This window comes from Acipenser ruthenus, chromosome 4, assembly GCF_902713425.1.
Source record: "Acipenser ruthenus chromosome 4, fAciRut3.2 maternal haplotype, whole genome shotgun sequence".
NCBI classification, from domain to species: Eukaryota; Metazoa; Chordata; class Actinopteri; order Acipenseriformes; family Acipenseridae; genus Acipenser; species Acipenser ruthenus.
The window spans coordinates 78,433,321-78,447,583 of record NC_081192.1 but is presented as its reverse complement, the minus strand read 5'-3'; the positions used below and the strand labels follow the sequence as shown (position 1 = coordinate 78,447,583).

Here is a 14,263-nt window from a genome sequence, read left to right as displayed (position 1 = left end):
TTCCCTTCTTGCTATCACTGTTCAATATGTGCTTACAAGCTTGTAGGTACAGTACATTTTCTGCATCAAAAACTATTGATTTCAAGTCTGGTTTATGTATAAGTGTTATTTTATTAAAAGTGTACACAGATAAGTTCAAACAGGATTGAGTTTCTGTAGTTTCTTTTGACTTAATAGGATACACCATGAATCACGGTCACTTTTAGTAACTAGGAAATTTAGCGATTGTATTTTAGTAGGAATTTCTAGTAATATAGTAATCTGCAATTTGTATAAATCATTGTTATTTTTTGTTTTTATTAATGGTTGTGAAATATTATTATGGTATGTTCTAGTTTATGTAGTAACTGTTTTAGTAATCACAGTAATTTTAAGTATTTTTTGTAATTTCTGTAATTCTTGTAATTTTTAGTAATTTTCATTTTTGGTAGGATTTCAGAATAGTCTATGCATAGCCATGTAATAAGGTGGTAATAACTGGGTAATTATCAATAAATCCAGCCTTTTATGGTATAACAGATGGCATACGGCAATTACATGGAAATGACCTGTGTAAATACATCAGGTAACAAAATGTTGTTTACACAGCCCTTTCCATGTAGTTACATGGAAATAGTACCCATGTTAGATCAGATTAAAAAATACTTACATTGATACTGATGTCCTGTAATCTACATATATTTTAGCAATTACAGTAACTTTTAGTAATCATAGTGGTTTTAAAATCATTGTAACGTTTAGTAACTGTTGTGATTTTTAAATTTGTAACTTGAAGTAATTGTTATGATTTAGTTTCTATTTAGTTATATTACTTACCTTTAGTACTCGTCGTGATTTTTGAAGTACATAACTGTTTTAAGACTTACCTTTGTGGCCACAAAGTGGGACAAATCATTTAAAACCTGAAGAACTGCATACCAGAGGGCTTAAAAACCAAGTGGAACAGACACTACATGGTTCCCAATAAAGGGTTTACTTTTATTGCATTAATACATGGCCTCAGTGTAGAGCTGGCAGCTGCCTCACGTTGATACTCCGAGTGGTTTGGGGAGTGGCGAGCTACTGATACAGGCTTACTCCACAACAATCAAGTTAGACAGGGTTAAGGATATGAAAACTGGACAAAACACTTTGGAAACCATAAAAACGGAACAGCTGGCAGCCCTTTACCAGTAAGACTTCAATAAAAGGATACAACTTTTTTTTTCTTAAATTATTACTTACAAAGAGAAGTGAAATATATACAAGAGCATAATCTTCTATCTAATGGCAATCTGGGTACAACAAGTCAAAATACAGTACTTTACGTTATTTACATTTTTATGGAAAAAAGAGGCGCTGTAATTCACCATAAAAAAAAAACCCAAACAAACAGGTCCAAGTTTGAGCTCCTTGTTTCAAAATAAACTATGTTCTTCTAAAAAACATAAATAGTTTTTTCCCTTTAAAAACAATCTGTAACATATTAGAATTGAAGGTTTTAGTCATATATCTTTTTAGTTATTATTTAACTTAATTTAGAAAAAATAATAATAATAATAAAAAATATCTGTTTTTACTTTACACAATTCTCTTTACAGTATCTCTAGACGATAATACATATACCTCATAGTAAAAAAAAAAATTCAAAAATACAAAATAAAATGTTAGCTGTCTTTCTTTGCTTATATTATATTGTATTTTACTGTATGTAGGTCTTAACCAATTCCCTTCCGTAATTGTATATAACTCCAGCTTGTCAAAAATCCTCTGTTGCCAATACCGCAGACTCTTACTTTAAACCAAGTTAAGTGAGTGCATATTGTCATTGATTTGGACAAAACATGATGTGTTGTACATGCAGACAGCTTTGAAGGTTGACGACCGTCTCTGTGGAGTTGTTGATGGTTGGATGTTGGTGGTTGGGCGCTTTCACAGTTCTTCATGGGCTGTGTTCGAGGGTTTGCTGCAGTGGAACAGCAGTCACCTGCCTATATGTCCTTCCCCAATGCAGCTTGTGTCATCGGCGTGCGCAGAGAGTGGACTTAATACATCTTCCTTTCGAAAGCACGAGGTCTGCTGGGCAGTGGCACCCAGCCACACAGGGTTTATTGCACGGGATGATCTCGTTCCAGTTATCGCAAGTCTTTGTGCACCCTGGGCCACAGGTGTCGTACACAGATCCATGCTTGCACTGGGTGGCTAAAAACACAAAATACAAAAGGTAAATATAAACATACACACATACATACATTATACATAAGACATTATAAGACATTATAATGTTCTGTTTTAACCTACAAGCCAAACTGTTTAGTAGGGTTATAACACTTATCATCTGAACACTTAAACAGTGTATGCCTCCTCGGGAAATAACATTCTATCATTGCATTACCAATCAATCAATCAATCTTTATTTTATATAGCGCCTTTCATAGTGGACCACCATCACAAAGAGCTTTACAAGACAGTGAGGAACAATGCATAATACAGGGCACAGTACATTAAATACAAACAGTAAAAAACAATGTAAATACATTAAATACATGCATAATACATTAAATAAAAGGCTAGGATGTGAATTCTAAACATTGTGGATGCTGAAATAGCAATTTAGACAACAGCTAATAAAATATATCAGGCTTCAAAAGCATTGTAAGCAAGAGAGAACAATTGGGTCTTGAGAGTTGATTTGAAGTGAGCGACTCTAGGAGCTACACGCACTGAAGCTGGGAGAGAGTTCCAGAGAGTCAGGGCCATGAAGCTAAAAGAGCGCTCTCCGAGTGTGGTGCACTTTTGCTTGGGTATAACAAGTAAGCCAGAGTCAGAGGACCTCAGCTTGTGTGCAGGGACACAGCAGGTCAGCAGGTTGGAGAGATACTCTGGACCTGTGTGATGAAGGGCCTTGTAGGCAAGCAGGAGAATTTTGAAAGTAATCCTGAACTTTACAGGTAGCCAGTGCAGCTGGGCAAGACAGGGGTTAATGTGATCATGTTTTTGACATCTGGTAAGGATCCTAGCAGTGGCATTTTGAATCAGCTGCAGCCTGTTTATGGTGCGTGAAGGAAGACCACTATAGAGAGAGTTGTGAATTGCAGTAGTCGAGTCGAGAGGAGATGAATGCATGACAGAGTATCTCTGCATCCAGGAGGGAAAGGTAGGTGCGGACCTTTGAGATGTTTCGGAGGTGTTAGAAGGAGGATTTGACTACAGAGGAGATTTGGGCATCAAAGTAGAGGTTACTATTCAGAAGTACACCAAGGCTTCGTTCAGTGGGGGAAGGCAGCAGCAGACAGTTTCCGAGTACCGGTCTGTTGCATCTATTTCTAATCTGCATAAAATCTGCTTGGTTTTCACATGATTCATCAATATCTGTCACGACAGAGCTTGAAAAACAGGACTGAAGTGTATTTATAGTTTTTCCACTGCAGAGCCCGAGTCGTGCCACTGATGTCACACGCAATTAACGTGTCGTGACGCATGTACATGATGTGGTATTAAGAGGAGCTGTATTAGAGTTGAGAATGGCGGATCCAGAGATTATTATGTTTTTCTTCATTTTCGTAGGTCATCTATTGCTGAATACAACAGAGAAACTAGAGCCTGTTCTTCCTCAGCGTCCCAAGGCTGTACTTTTCTCTCCTCCGATTCGCTGCATGGCATGTTCCTCAAGTGCACTGACGTAACGGCTCCAAGCCAGATTCAGATGTGTTTTGAGGCCAGTTTCACGGTTTGGTTCTCACTCAGCTCAACAAATAGCCAGTGGAAAACCATGTGTACCAGTGGAGAAAGGGGCATTACACATATGGTTGTACAGCAGGTACTGGGCACTAGTGTAGCTCAATAGCTCATTATATACCAGTACCTTATTATATAAAAAAGTGCTCTAAATCACAACTTGTAATCAGACTGAGCAAACCAATTCTAGTGTGTGGGGTTAAGGGGCATTTAGCGGGGGATGTGGTTTCAAATGACCAAGTCGATTGAGATCAATCCTCATCCCAGATTCTGGAGGGTTTATGATTCAACTGTACTATTTTTTTACACTGAGATTGAGTCTTTCTTCAATGGAGCTTGCTTATGGCCTGATTATAAAGGTATCTGATTGTAAAAGGCCAAATGAAAGGTTTCCAAATGAAAGAACCCTCCTCAAAATACTGTACTCTTTCTGCTCTGAACCAGAATGTCAACTAACTGAGATAACTGCACAATATCAGTCCATATTTAATAAATGCCAGGTCCGAGGTGTTATTGTGGCCTCTTCCTGGCCTAACGCTGCCACTCAAACCTGAAGTTTTTTAAAAGCAGCCCCTGGACTGCAGCATTGAGAATTTTTATTCCTAAATTCCCCTACCCATGCAGCTCTGCTCGGGTTTCCAGTGGACCTTGATGCCTTCCCTGTCACAGGCCCGGTAGTAGGCAATGAAGGACTCACAGTAGCAGTTCTTGTGTACAGGGCATTCGCACATGTCCGTCACGCACGACCTGCAAAGAAAACACATGTAATATAAAAACATGGTAAATGCATAGTGCAAGCATGGGGAAAACCATGATAGACTACAAATGCAACACAGTAAACTCCCATACGGTAGATGCTAAACTGTATGTGATACCAACACCCTGGTCAGCTGGTGGTTTGCAGGTTTTCAACAGGTAGTGCCGATTCTGGAGGCTTTGTGCTGGTTGAGGAGTTGGTCCAAGAAAAAACAGGACTATCAGTGTACTGTTTGTTGTCTACAATCGTACATAAATCAATATGCTTTAAACATTGTCTGCGATTTATGTTTATCATAAACAACCAATATTATGAATCCCCCCCAAAAGCCTAAAAAAAATAAAAATAAAAAATAATAAAAAAATAAAAAGGTTTGCCATTTCTAACGGTTGTGCTTACAGTACTGTGTGTACCTGATGTCAGGAAATTCTAAGGACATTTCTCCCCCTAGCGTCCAAACCCGGGAAGCACACACCTCCAGCAGTAAGCTTTTTTAAACACATATTTTACTGATTAAAGAAAACCAGAACTGCACAGTGGGAGGGCTGAGGCCTGCCCTTGTAAATAATGTATAGTGGGTGGGGGTTATAAAAAAAATGGGGTTGTTTTCTTTAAAAATAACATTGGTTTACATTTTGTAAAAACAAAGTGTGTGCTAGATATGGAAGGGCTGAGAGGTTAGACTTCCCTCCCTGCCTAACTGAAATCTAATGTGCAGCAGGTGGCCAGGTTTTAACTGAATAATGTATTCAGAGACTGAAAAGTCGGTTTCTTTGTTCTGTTCTTTGTGTGCCAGCATGGAGACTCATGGATGTGTGGATATCCAGGGAAAGTGAACCAAGACTTCCGACCACTGCATCCCATAGCAAAGGGATTAATTTAGGGGACTTTAATCCCTCCTAAATTTAGTTAGTTTGTATAGGGAGAAGGTTCCTGGTGTGAGACCTCCCTTTTAGTGGGAGCAGTGCATGGTCCAAGCATGGCCACCTTTTGTTTTGTAGCTTTTTTTCCCTCCGTTTTGTTTTGTATTTGTATTTTGATGTACATGCTTGTATATTTCCTTCCACACTAGGGCTACCATTGCTGGTACCCTAGTGGCGGCCACATACCACTGCAACTGCCTGTACTTAAAATACAACCTGGACACCTGTGAGACGTTTTCAATCTCAAACCCTCTGTGTCTCTCTCATCTCTCAGCAGATAACCACACAGTAACAGAGCATAACCCAAGTCTGCTACCTAGTGGTAAACAAAACATATTGTGCATGTACTTTTTTTTTTGGTCAAAATTCTCAAATGCAGAACTGAATACTTTATATTGAACAATAAAATAAAAAATATATTGTAAAATGTATTATATAATATATACACATACATAACCATGAGTATAATCCCTGGCTATCTATCTGAGGTATGCTGGAGTATTCTTAATGATGCATACCAAGAATATTGTGGCTGCATGTCAAGCACAGAGAACCGGTGATACACATACAGAGTTGCCAGTTACAGAGAGGAGATGGTATCGCTGTGCGTGGTCATAGTGAATACCACTCAGAGGCCTATATGTATAAAAAATAAACAGTGAGGCAGTTTGGGTCGAGGTTAATGATTTCCACAAATCCCAAAGAGCTGCACCCTCTCCGGCAAGCGGCGCTTACTTTTATTCCATTTCCTGACACAGAAATGATCCTCCCAGTTCCCACAAGGAATTATGGAAATTGTATGGGCAAGGAGTTTTTGTTGTTGTAGTACAGTACCTATATTTCAGATGGAAAGAGAGCTGGGGAAAGGCTTCTCGTGGCTCAAGTTTAGTATAATATGAAGTAGGAGCCAGAATGGCCCTTGTTCCTTGACCTCCACAACTCTATAAACCTTGGATACGGGAAGAGGCCTTGCATGTTTATGAGACCAGACTAAATTAAAGACAAGAGCTTCGCCTTATGAGTGCTGTCGAGTTGCTTCACCTATTTAAACACTCGAAAATAATCTTTCATTTCCAGCTACAACATTTACAAAATGATCAGCTGATGTGGCCTGTTGCTGTGGACACATTAACAATCCTCGGATGACGAGAAACATGATTATAAAAATACAAAACTTTACTGCCCAATAGAGCCACATTTTTTTTCCTAGTATGAGATAACTATACAATCAGAATCCTGTTTTCTCTTCTTGTGGTATGTTCCCCTGTTAAGCATTATTGCTTATTTCCAAAAACAAAAGTGTGCACTGGTTGAGTGACTTTAAAGCCACCTGGTATATATATAAATTGTTGGTGACTTTACAGCTGTCCTATCACTACACCCCTTGATTTCATGCCCTGGGTTCCCCAGTGGGCTGGTAGCTCAGACAGTAGCAATTTCATCTCGGTGTCCTGGAGTTCATCAGCCTCTCCCATCAAGGGAACAAGCTTGGACATGCTCCACCTACCAACAGCATTGTATGTGGAATCACTGTTCCAACAGAGGAGATCAGTTTTTCACAGAAGCAGAGGAACTTTTTAATGCCTGGATGAAACTTTAGAACTCCACCTTAGTGCAGTAGGTGGGTAGCCCTTATAAAAGTGTATGATAGTAAAAGCATAACAAAGTGTAATAAAGTATTGTGAAAGCATGTTAAAGCAACTATATGCATTGTGAATTCCAGAGAGGTATGGTAAAGCATATTAATAAACAATTTAGAAACATGGCACATGTTGGCAAACTATGGTAAATGTCAGTATAACCCTGGGGAAATTACTGTGCAAATGTACTATGGTAATCAATCATATTGTATAAACCTTGACACATTGGGCAGAAACTGTACTAGTTTTGTGAGAGTTATATGTCACTTTTCAACACCCACTCACCACGATCATGACCTTTGGAAGAAAAACTAGCCTGTTATCCTGGGTCCTACTTAGTTTGCTTTTCCAAAACTTTGCTTCCCTTTGTACAGAAATCCCACAGGTGCCTCTTTAATTACCTCCCTAAAGCTTTTAACCATCCCATTTATTTTCCTGGCCGGTATCATAGCATGACAAAAAGATCACATTTCCCGCTGTCCAACCTTCTTTTATTCTCCTGCTTTGATTGTCTATAATCACGGCACTGCTGGATCTAGCTTCTGAAGCTGCTCCTTCACCTCTGGCCCAGATCATTATTTCATACTGGGCACCCTGTTTATTATTACACCTCTTCTACGGTTTCTCTTTATTTGCATCTCTTTTCCTGCTCCTTCATAACATTTCCTTTAAAAACACAAAGAAAAGCCAGGTTTAACCTTGTAGACTGCTGTGTAGGGAAACAGCTCGGAAATGATGAGGTAAGCTAGAAGGATTTCCAAGTGTAAAGGAACTACACAAAATAATAATTACAGTTGCTTTGTTGAGTTTTGTTTTCTGTGTGTCTCTGGTTGGTTGGTTTGGTCAATTCTGTATAAACACAGACATCAAGACGAGAAAGTCCAGCCAATGTATAAAAACTGAACAGAGTCAAGATCTACTCCACTGTTATCTGTGAATGGACAGCCAAGTTCAGATATACTAGTTTTAAAAATGCCCACAACGGCATGATAGAGAAGCTCAGGACAGAATCTGAGAACCTGCTTGGATACATTTTCATAGCTCCACCTCAGTAGAGATTGAATAACATGACTGCATAATTCCACTCAAGAACATGTGATGTTGTTCCCTGGTGATCTCTGCCTGTACAAAGCCATATTCATCTTCTAAGTTCTTAAGCAAATAGCCAATGTGGGAAGAAATACACCAATTCCGAAATGCATTTAACATCTGTAGTAGCACTGCACATAATGCTGCTGGCCTTGTCTGACAAATATAATTGCTAACAGACTGTGATCTGAAAATTCATAGGAAACGTCTATCCAGCCTGCTGCCCTAGCAGGAACACAGAGCAGTACAACGAATGACTCGTGGGGTTTTACTGTTACAAGATACAGCACTCCCAAGAAAAAAAAATATTCAGTCGAATACCACAGTATACCAACATTATTTCTTCCCAATGTAACCTTGCCAATAAGTCACAGAACTACAAAGTACAGTGGGGCTTGATCGAACACAGGTTTTTCATGTTCAAATATTCTTTCAAAATCCAAATAAATATTTTAATATTCTTTCATTTTAAATGTACTGAAAAATAATAATAACCATACTACATTAAAGAAATCTCTCAGAAGTCAAATAAAGCTGGTACCCCCATCAAATTACCTTGTAAACAAAGGAGATAAACACACTTAGTGGTGAAGAATGTGTGTTATGTATTTAAGACGTCATTTTTGTATTGCTTCATGAAATTTATTTATTTATTTATATAAAATATTGAACCTGGAAAAGTGTTTTTGGTCGTTTATTAATTAAGTTTTAGGAAAGAATATGAACATAGTTGTTTTGGCTTTGGAATACATTTCAAGCACTGCTTGTTCGGATTCGTTTTAGTAATGGTTCTGCTACAACTGTTGACAAAAATTTCCACTCACCTATAAAATGAGGTAAAGTCGACTGTGGAGTGGCACTTCTGGAACTCCCAGGACTTGAGTTTCTGGCACTCGCGGTGGGCTCGGAACTTGACCTTGACGGTGCCAGGACAGAGGTAAAGCGGGGGTTTGTTCCGCGGCAGGTTGCACACTTCATTGGACTCCACGCGCCATGTCTCTGCAAACTCGTCCACGTCAAACCTGAAGTTGCCATCGCCACCGATGAGGTCGTCTCGCCTGTGCCCGTTGTAGTTCCCGCACAGGCCGCACATCTTGCCCTTCAGGTGGGGTGCAGCCATGACCTCCACGAAACTGTCCCCATCCCATGAGATCACCAGACCTGAAACACCAACAGAACGCACCTTCTTTCAGATTTCACAGTAAACCAAGAAACAGGCTAAACCTGGGACTTTTATCCAAGTCCATCTACGTATTTTTGTTTAAAATATTAGACGGAAAACTATAGTCAAGAAGAGAAATGTTCATCTGGTGACGCCAATGAAGGCTTTAGCCAAAACATTTGTCTGCTTGAATGAATTTATAGCTTTACCACATACATTAATGATTAAGTGTTGAAAGAATAAATATTAATGTTAAAAAAGTTGCACATGATGATATTCAGCAAAATCTATTGTTCCCCATCAGATGTATTGTTCTTGTTGTATGTTTTATTTTAATTAGATTTACATATATTTACAAATCATTAAACTAGGACCCTCTACCTTTTAGGATGTTAAATATCATTGGGGTCAATGTCATGTAAAACCCTTATTCAATATTACTTTTAAAGAATATATAAGGCATCAGTCTTGTGTAATGTAGCAATCTGGTTTGACATTTCTAGTTTGGATGATCTGTAAGTGTGTTTATACACTATCTAGATCAAACACCATGACACCATTCATAACTGCTTTATGCTCTGTCATCAAGTCAAGAGCTCATATATTATAAACAGGCTTTTGATTGGGCTGGGATAATCAGTGGATTATAAATGTACATTATGCCAGGGCTTTGTCCCATAGAGTTTAAAATAATACTAATACCACTAATAATGTAATATATTTCAAAGAGTAAAGTTACTAAGTAGCCAATACCAGTACTATTCTAAGATTTATATTTTGTAAGCCAACAAAATCATGCCTGAAAGGCGTAGTCACCCAAGTGCAGAAAACAGGGGTCAAACCGGTAAACACTGTTTTTTATGATAGGGTGTCAATCAAAGCTGACATACAACAATCCGGCTGTCACTCTTGGATTATCAAGACCACAACACATTCAAAACTGAGGGATCAGGAAAACTTGTTGACAATGCGTGCACTCCACAATCCATTAGAGCCATTGATTGTATAGAAGACCACCATGGCTGGGGCCAGGAGCTCACCTGTCTTCGTGGTCAGTTTCAGTAAGTACCCGTCCAAGTCAACACGTATCTGTTCTGTCTCATGAGGCAGAGATATCCGAGTCCCATTCTGTTTTACTGTGAGGTGCTGGTGCAGGCTGATACTCACATCAGCTGAGATAAACTCCACTGACTTGGTCCAGGAGAAGGAGCGTGTTTTGCGGGCGTCATTCTTCACCAGCACCTGAAAGCTAGCTGCCGCCGAGCAGTCTTTGGCCAGAACATACTTGCAGGTCCCCTGAAAGTTAAACGTCCTGCCGTCAAAAGTATTGTAGTGAGGGTCTCCAAACACAGTGCAAACTCCAGGTTCTGCGTGCATCAGAAGAAGAGAGCAGGACAGTTAGTTTAGTGTACAGAATTCACAAAACAGCAAACATTTAATAAAATACTTGAATCTTTGCTGCAGGGATGTAAATGAGACTCGTCTTGCTGTCGAGTTAACCCTAGCCTATACTTGTGCTTCTGAATCAGATGCAATGATCAGTAATGTTGGTATTTTACGTTAAAACTGTGGCTAATTAGCTAAGTAGGCTAATTGTATTAATAATGTTTTACATTACTGTTTTAAATGTTGTTGTTGTTGTATTCCTTAAGTTGTAACGCTTAGCTGGAAAACTGTAACTGTAGAAAACAACACTCCCAAAACAATTAGCTCCTGTCTGTTTCGTACTTGGCTCTACCAGGGTGGATTTCTCCGTTAAAATCCTGCAAAGACACTGAACCTCAAAAAATCTGCTAATTGTACAGCAAGTGCTTCTTAATTACTTTACCCATTCAAACTGACTTATGTTGTAAAAATACAGTTTATGTCTTTCAGTAAATTTGGTTGATTTACCACACAGCTTTAACAATCTAAATTTATTAAATTAACAGTTACACAAAGTTTATTCAAAATATATATATTTTAAAAGGAGTATAAAATGAAAATCTGCATAATAATTACTCAAACTATACAGGGATGCAAGAGGTGTGATTAATAGATACATTTCTAAAGCAATAGTACTTCACAACACATTTTAAAAATACACCTTTTTCAGTGTAGCTCTGTGTCTGCTGCACAATTGCCATTGACAGGTTGAAGGCAATTACAACATTTTGTAACAACTAACCCAATAACATTTTAAATCTCAAAACTTTGTCAAGTCTGGTCCTAAATAATCCCAATGATTTTGCACCAACAACATGGCTCGGTAAACCATTCCATACCCTCTCCACTCTCTGTGTGAAGTACTGTTTCTAAAATCTGTGCTTAAAGTATAGGCTAGGGTTAACTTTATTTCAAATCCTTTTAAGCTTTGAACTCAATCTATCTTCATAGTTCATACCTTTAAACCCTGGGATATGTCTGGTTGCTCTATGCAGGACTCTCTCCAAGGCCACAATGTCCTTTTGGTAATGGAGAGGTTGAGAATGTCCCATACAGCACCTGATTTGCCATGGTGATCTGCCACCCATGTATTAACCAGGCTCAGCCTGGCTTAGCTTCTGATTTTTGACAATATCAGGCTTCAAAGTAGAAGTTGCGACAGTAAGATTACAATTAATACTAAAGGTCTTACTATAAATGCTCTTTTTTATGCAGTTTAACAGGATATGAGTTGAGGTTTTTAATATCTGATCTTCAAATGTCCTGGAGTTTTTTTTTTTGTTTGTTTGTTTTTTATTAGGAGTCTGGTTGCTTTTAGAGTTGTTAAGCACTTTGGAAGGATTTGGCATACACACATATAAACTATGATGCTCCAAACAGCACCAAAATCGTTCAACAAACAAACAAACATTTCATGACATCTGCCAGTTTGGACTCAATGAGGGCTAAATTACCCTTATAAAAGTTTACCACAGTAAATTTGCATGCCAATTTTCCCATGCTTTTCTCGCGGTTGTAATATGAATTTATCATAATTAACCAAGGTTTGCCATGTTTTTTTTAATATGCTTTACCATTCTTACATAGCCTGTACAATGCTTACCTGTGCTTTACCATGTTTTCACTGTTCTATATTACACTTTTCTATGCTTATACTATGGGAAACTTTTATAAGGGTAGTAAACTATTCAGTGGGAGATGTTTTTGGTATCACAACAGTAATTATTCCTCTTTTTGGTCTCCTTGCATTTTAATTTTACAAATTAAAAAAAAAAAAAAAGATTGTAATGTGTATAAATAACTTACTCACTTTCAGTGCAAATGGGACAGCAACCATTTCTGTTGAGAATTTTACCCTGTGGGAAACAAAATTACAAGCATTATGGAGCGCCCCCTTCTGTCAGCTTCCATTTAATCATAACGATGGACAAGCACACTGCAATACTGATCTGCTGTATACTCACAGAGGGGCAGCTCTTTATTAGGACACATTGTTTTTTGTGGCACTTGACCTCCCCCTTTACACAAGCACACAGTGTGCAGTTGACAGAGGGCCACATTTCTCCATCCTATAACAAACAAAGAAATAACAAAAATGTGTATTAGTTTGTGTTTTGTTTAGTGGTTAGAACAGGTACTTTCAAACTAGAATGCCCCAGAATGTAATGACCTTGTAGTTTTCCTGCCCACTTACTCACCCTGTAGATTTTATTCCCAGACTGGCAAAATGTGACCTCCTCAATGGGAACATAAGAGACACAAGGCTCACAGCAGAGCTCTTTGTTGCTATAGCAACTCCCAGAACGAGAGCACTTCCTCTTACACACCACTGTGGAATTCTGGGATTGAAGAGAAAAAAGAAATCTTTGTACAACATGAGCAACTTGTCCTGGAATTTTACAGAAGGTGATGTTCTTCATCTAAAACCAGTGCCTCTTTTCCTCTTGCTTGTGAGCAACACTTTAGTGCCTAGTAGAGCAAAAACAGTCTATTCAGACAATAAAAACATGACTGAAAACTTGAAAGAATGATGGAAATCAAATGTAATACATATATATATATATATATATATATATATATATATATATATATATATATATATATAAAAGAAAAAAGAAAGGATATTAAGGATATTTCAGTTTTTTTGACTCTTTTTTTGTATTCAATCGATGAAGGACTTGTAGTCCGAAACGTCCTGATAATTGATTTGTAATCAATTATTCTACCTTTTTAAGTACCTGAAATATCCTTTTCTTTTTTCTTATTGATCATTTTGGTACACAGCAGTTTTCCTTTTTCTCAAACTTTATATATATATATATATATATATATATATATATATATATATATATATATATACTACCGGTCAAAAGTTTTAGAACACATCCATTGTTCCAGTTTTTATTGAAATTTACACAGTTTAATGTCTCAATGTACTCTGAAATTAAAGCATAGAACAAATAAACAATTGGAGATAAAAAAAGAAATCATGTAATCGTTTTGTTTAACAAAATTTAATCTAAATTTTTGACTCATCAAAGTAGCCACCTTTTGCAGATATAACAGCCGAACACACTCGTGGCATTCTTTCTACAATGGAAATCAAATATTGTTCGGAAAGTTCTTCCCAACACTGTTGCAGAAGTTCCCACAAATGTGTTGCACTTGTAGGTTGCTTTGCTTTCACCCTTCTGTCCAGTTCATCCCAAACCAGCTCGATGGGGTTTAAGTCTGGAGACTGTGCTGGCCATTCCATGATTTGAAGCCTACCGTCTTGTTCTTTTCTTCTAAGGTAGTTCTGACATAGCCTGGAGGTATGTTTTGGGTCATTATCTTGCTGTAGGATGAACCCCTGACCAACTAGGTATTGCATGGCGCTGCAAAAATGGAAAAATGGGGGTGTTCTAAAACTTTTGACCGGTAGTGTATATATATATATATATATGTGCTTGTTTTTCAAATAAGATCAATTAAGTAGAACAGACCTTAGACTAGGCATTCCCCTATTCACCTTTTCAGATCTTATTAACATTTGTATTGTGTGTAACAT

The 14,263-nt window shown here is 38.0% G+C and overlaps 1 protein-coding gene across 2 annotated transcripts in view; it reads right to left on the bottom strand.

The window, feature by feature from the left end:
• Positions 1 to 952: 952 nt before the first annotated feature.
• LOC117399339 (BMP-binding endothelial regulator protein-like) overlaps positions 953 to 14,263 on the bottom strand; it is a 33,402-nt gene continuing 20,091 nt past the window's right edge. For both annotated transcript variants that reach the window (XM_059022880.1, XM_033998434.3), the window contains 7 exons: positions 12,912 to 13,052; positions 12,678 to 12,782; positions 12,524 to 12,569; positions 10,329 to 10,655; positions 8,951 to 9,287; positions 4,334 to 4,464; positions 953 to 2,181 (listed from right to left, as the gene is read on the bottom strand). In XM_059022880.1, coding sequence (XP_058878863.1) covers positions 2,000 to 2,181; positions 4,334 to 4,464; positions 8,951 to 9,287; positions 10,329 to 10,655; positions 12,524 to 12,569; positions 12,678 to 12,782; positions 12,912 to 13,052 — 1,269 coding nt within the window. In that variant the 3' untranslated portion in view covers positions 953 to 1,999. The remainder of the gene's footprint in view (positions 2,182 to 4,333; positions 4,465 to 8,950; positions 9,288 to 10,328; positions 10,656 to 12,523; positions 12,570 to 12,677; positions 12,783 to 12,911; positions 13,053 to 14,263) is intronic.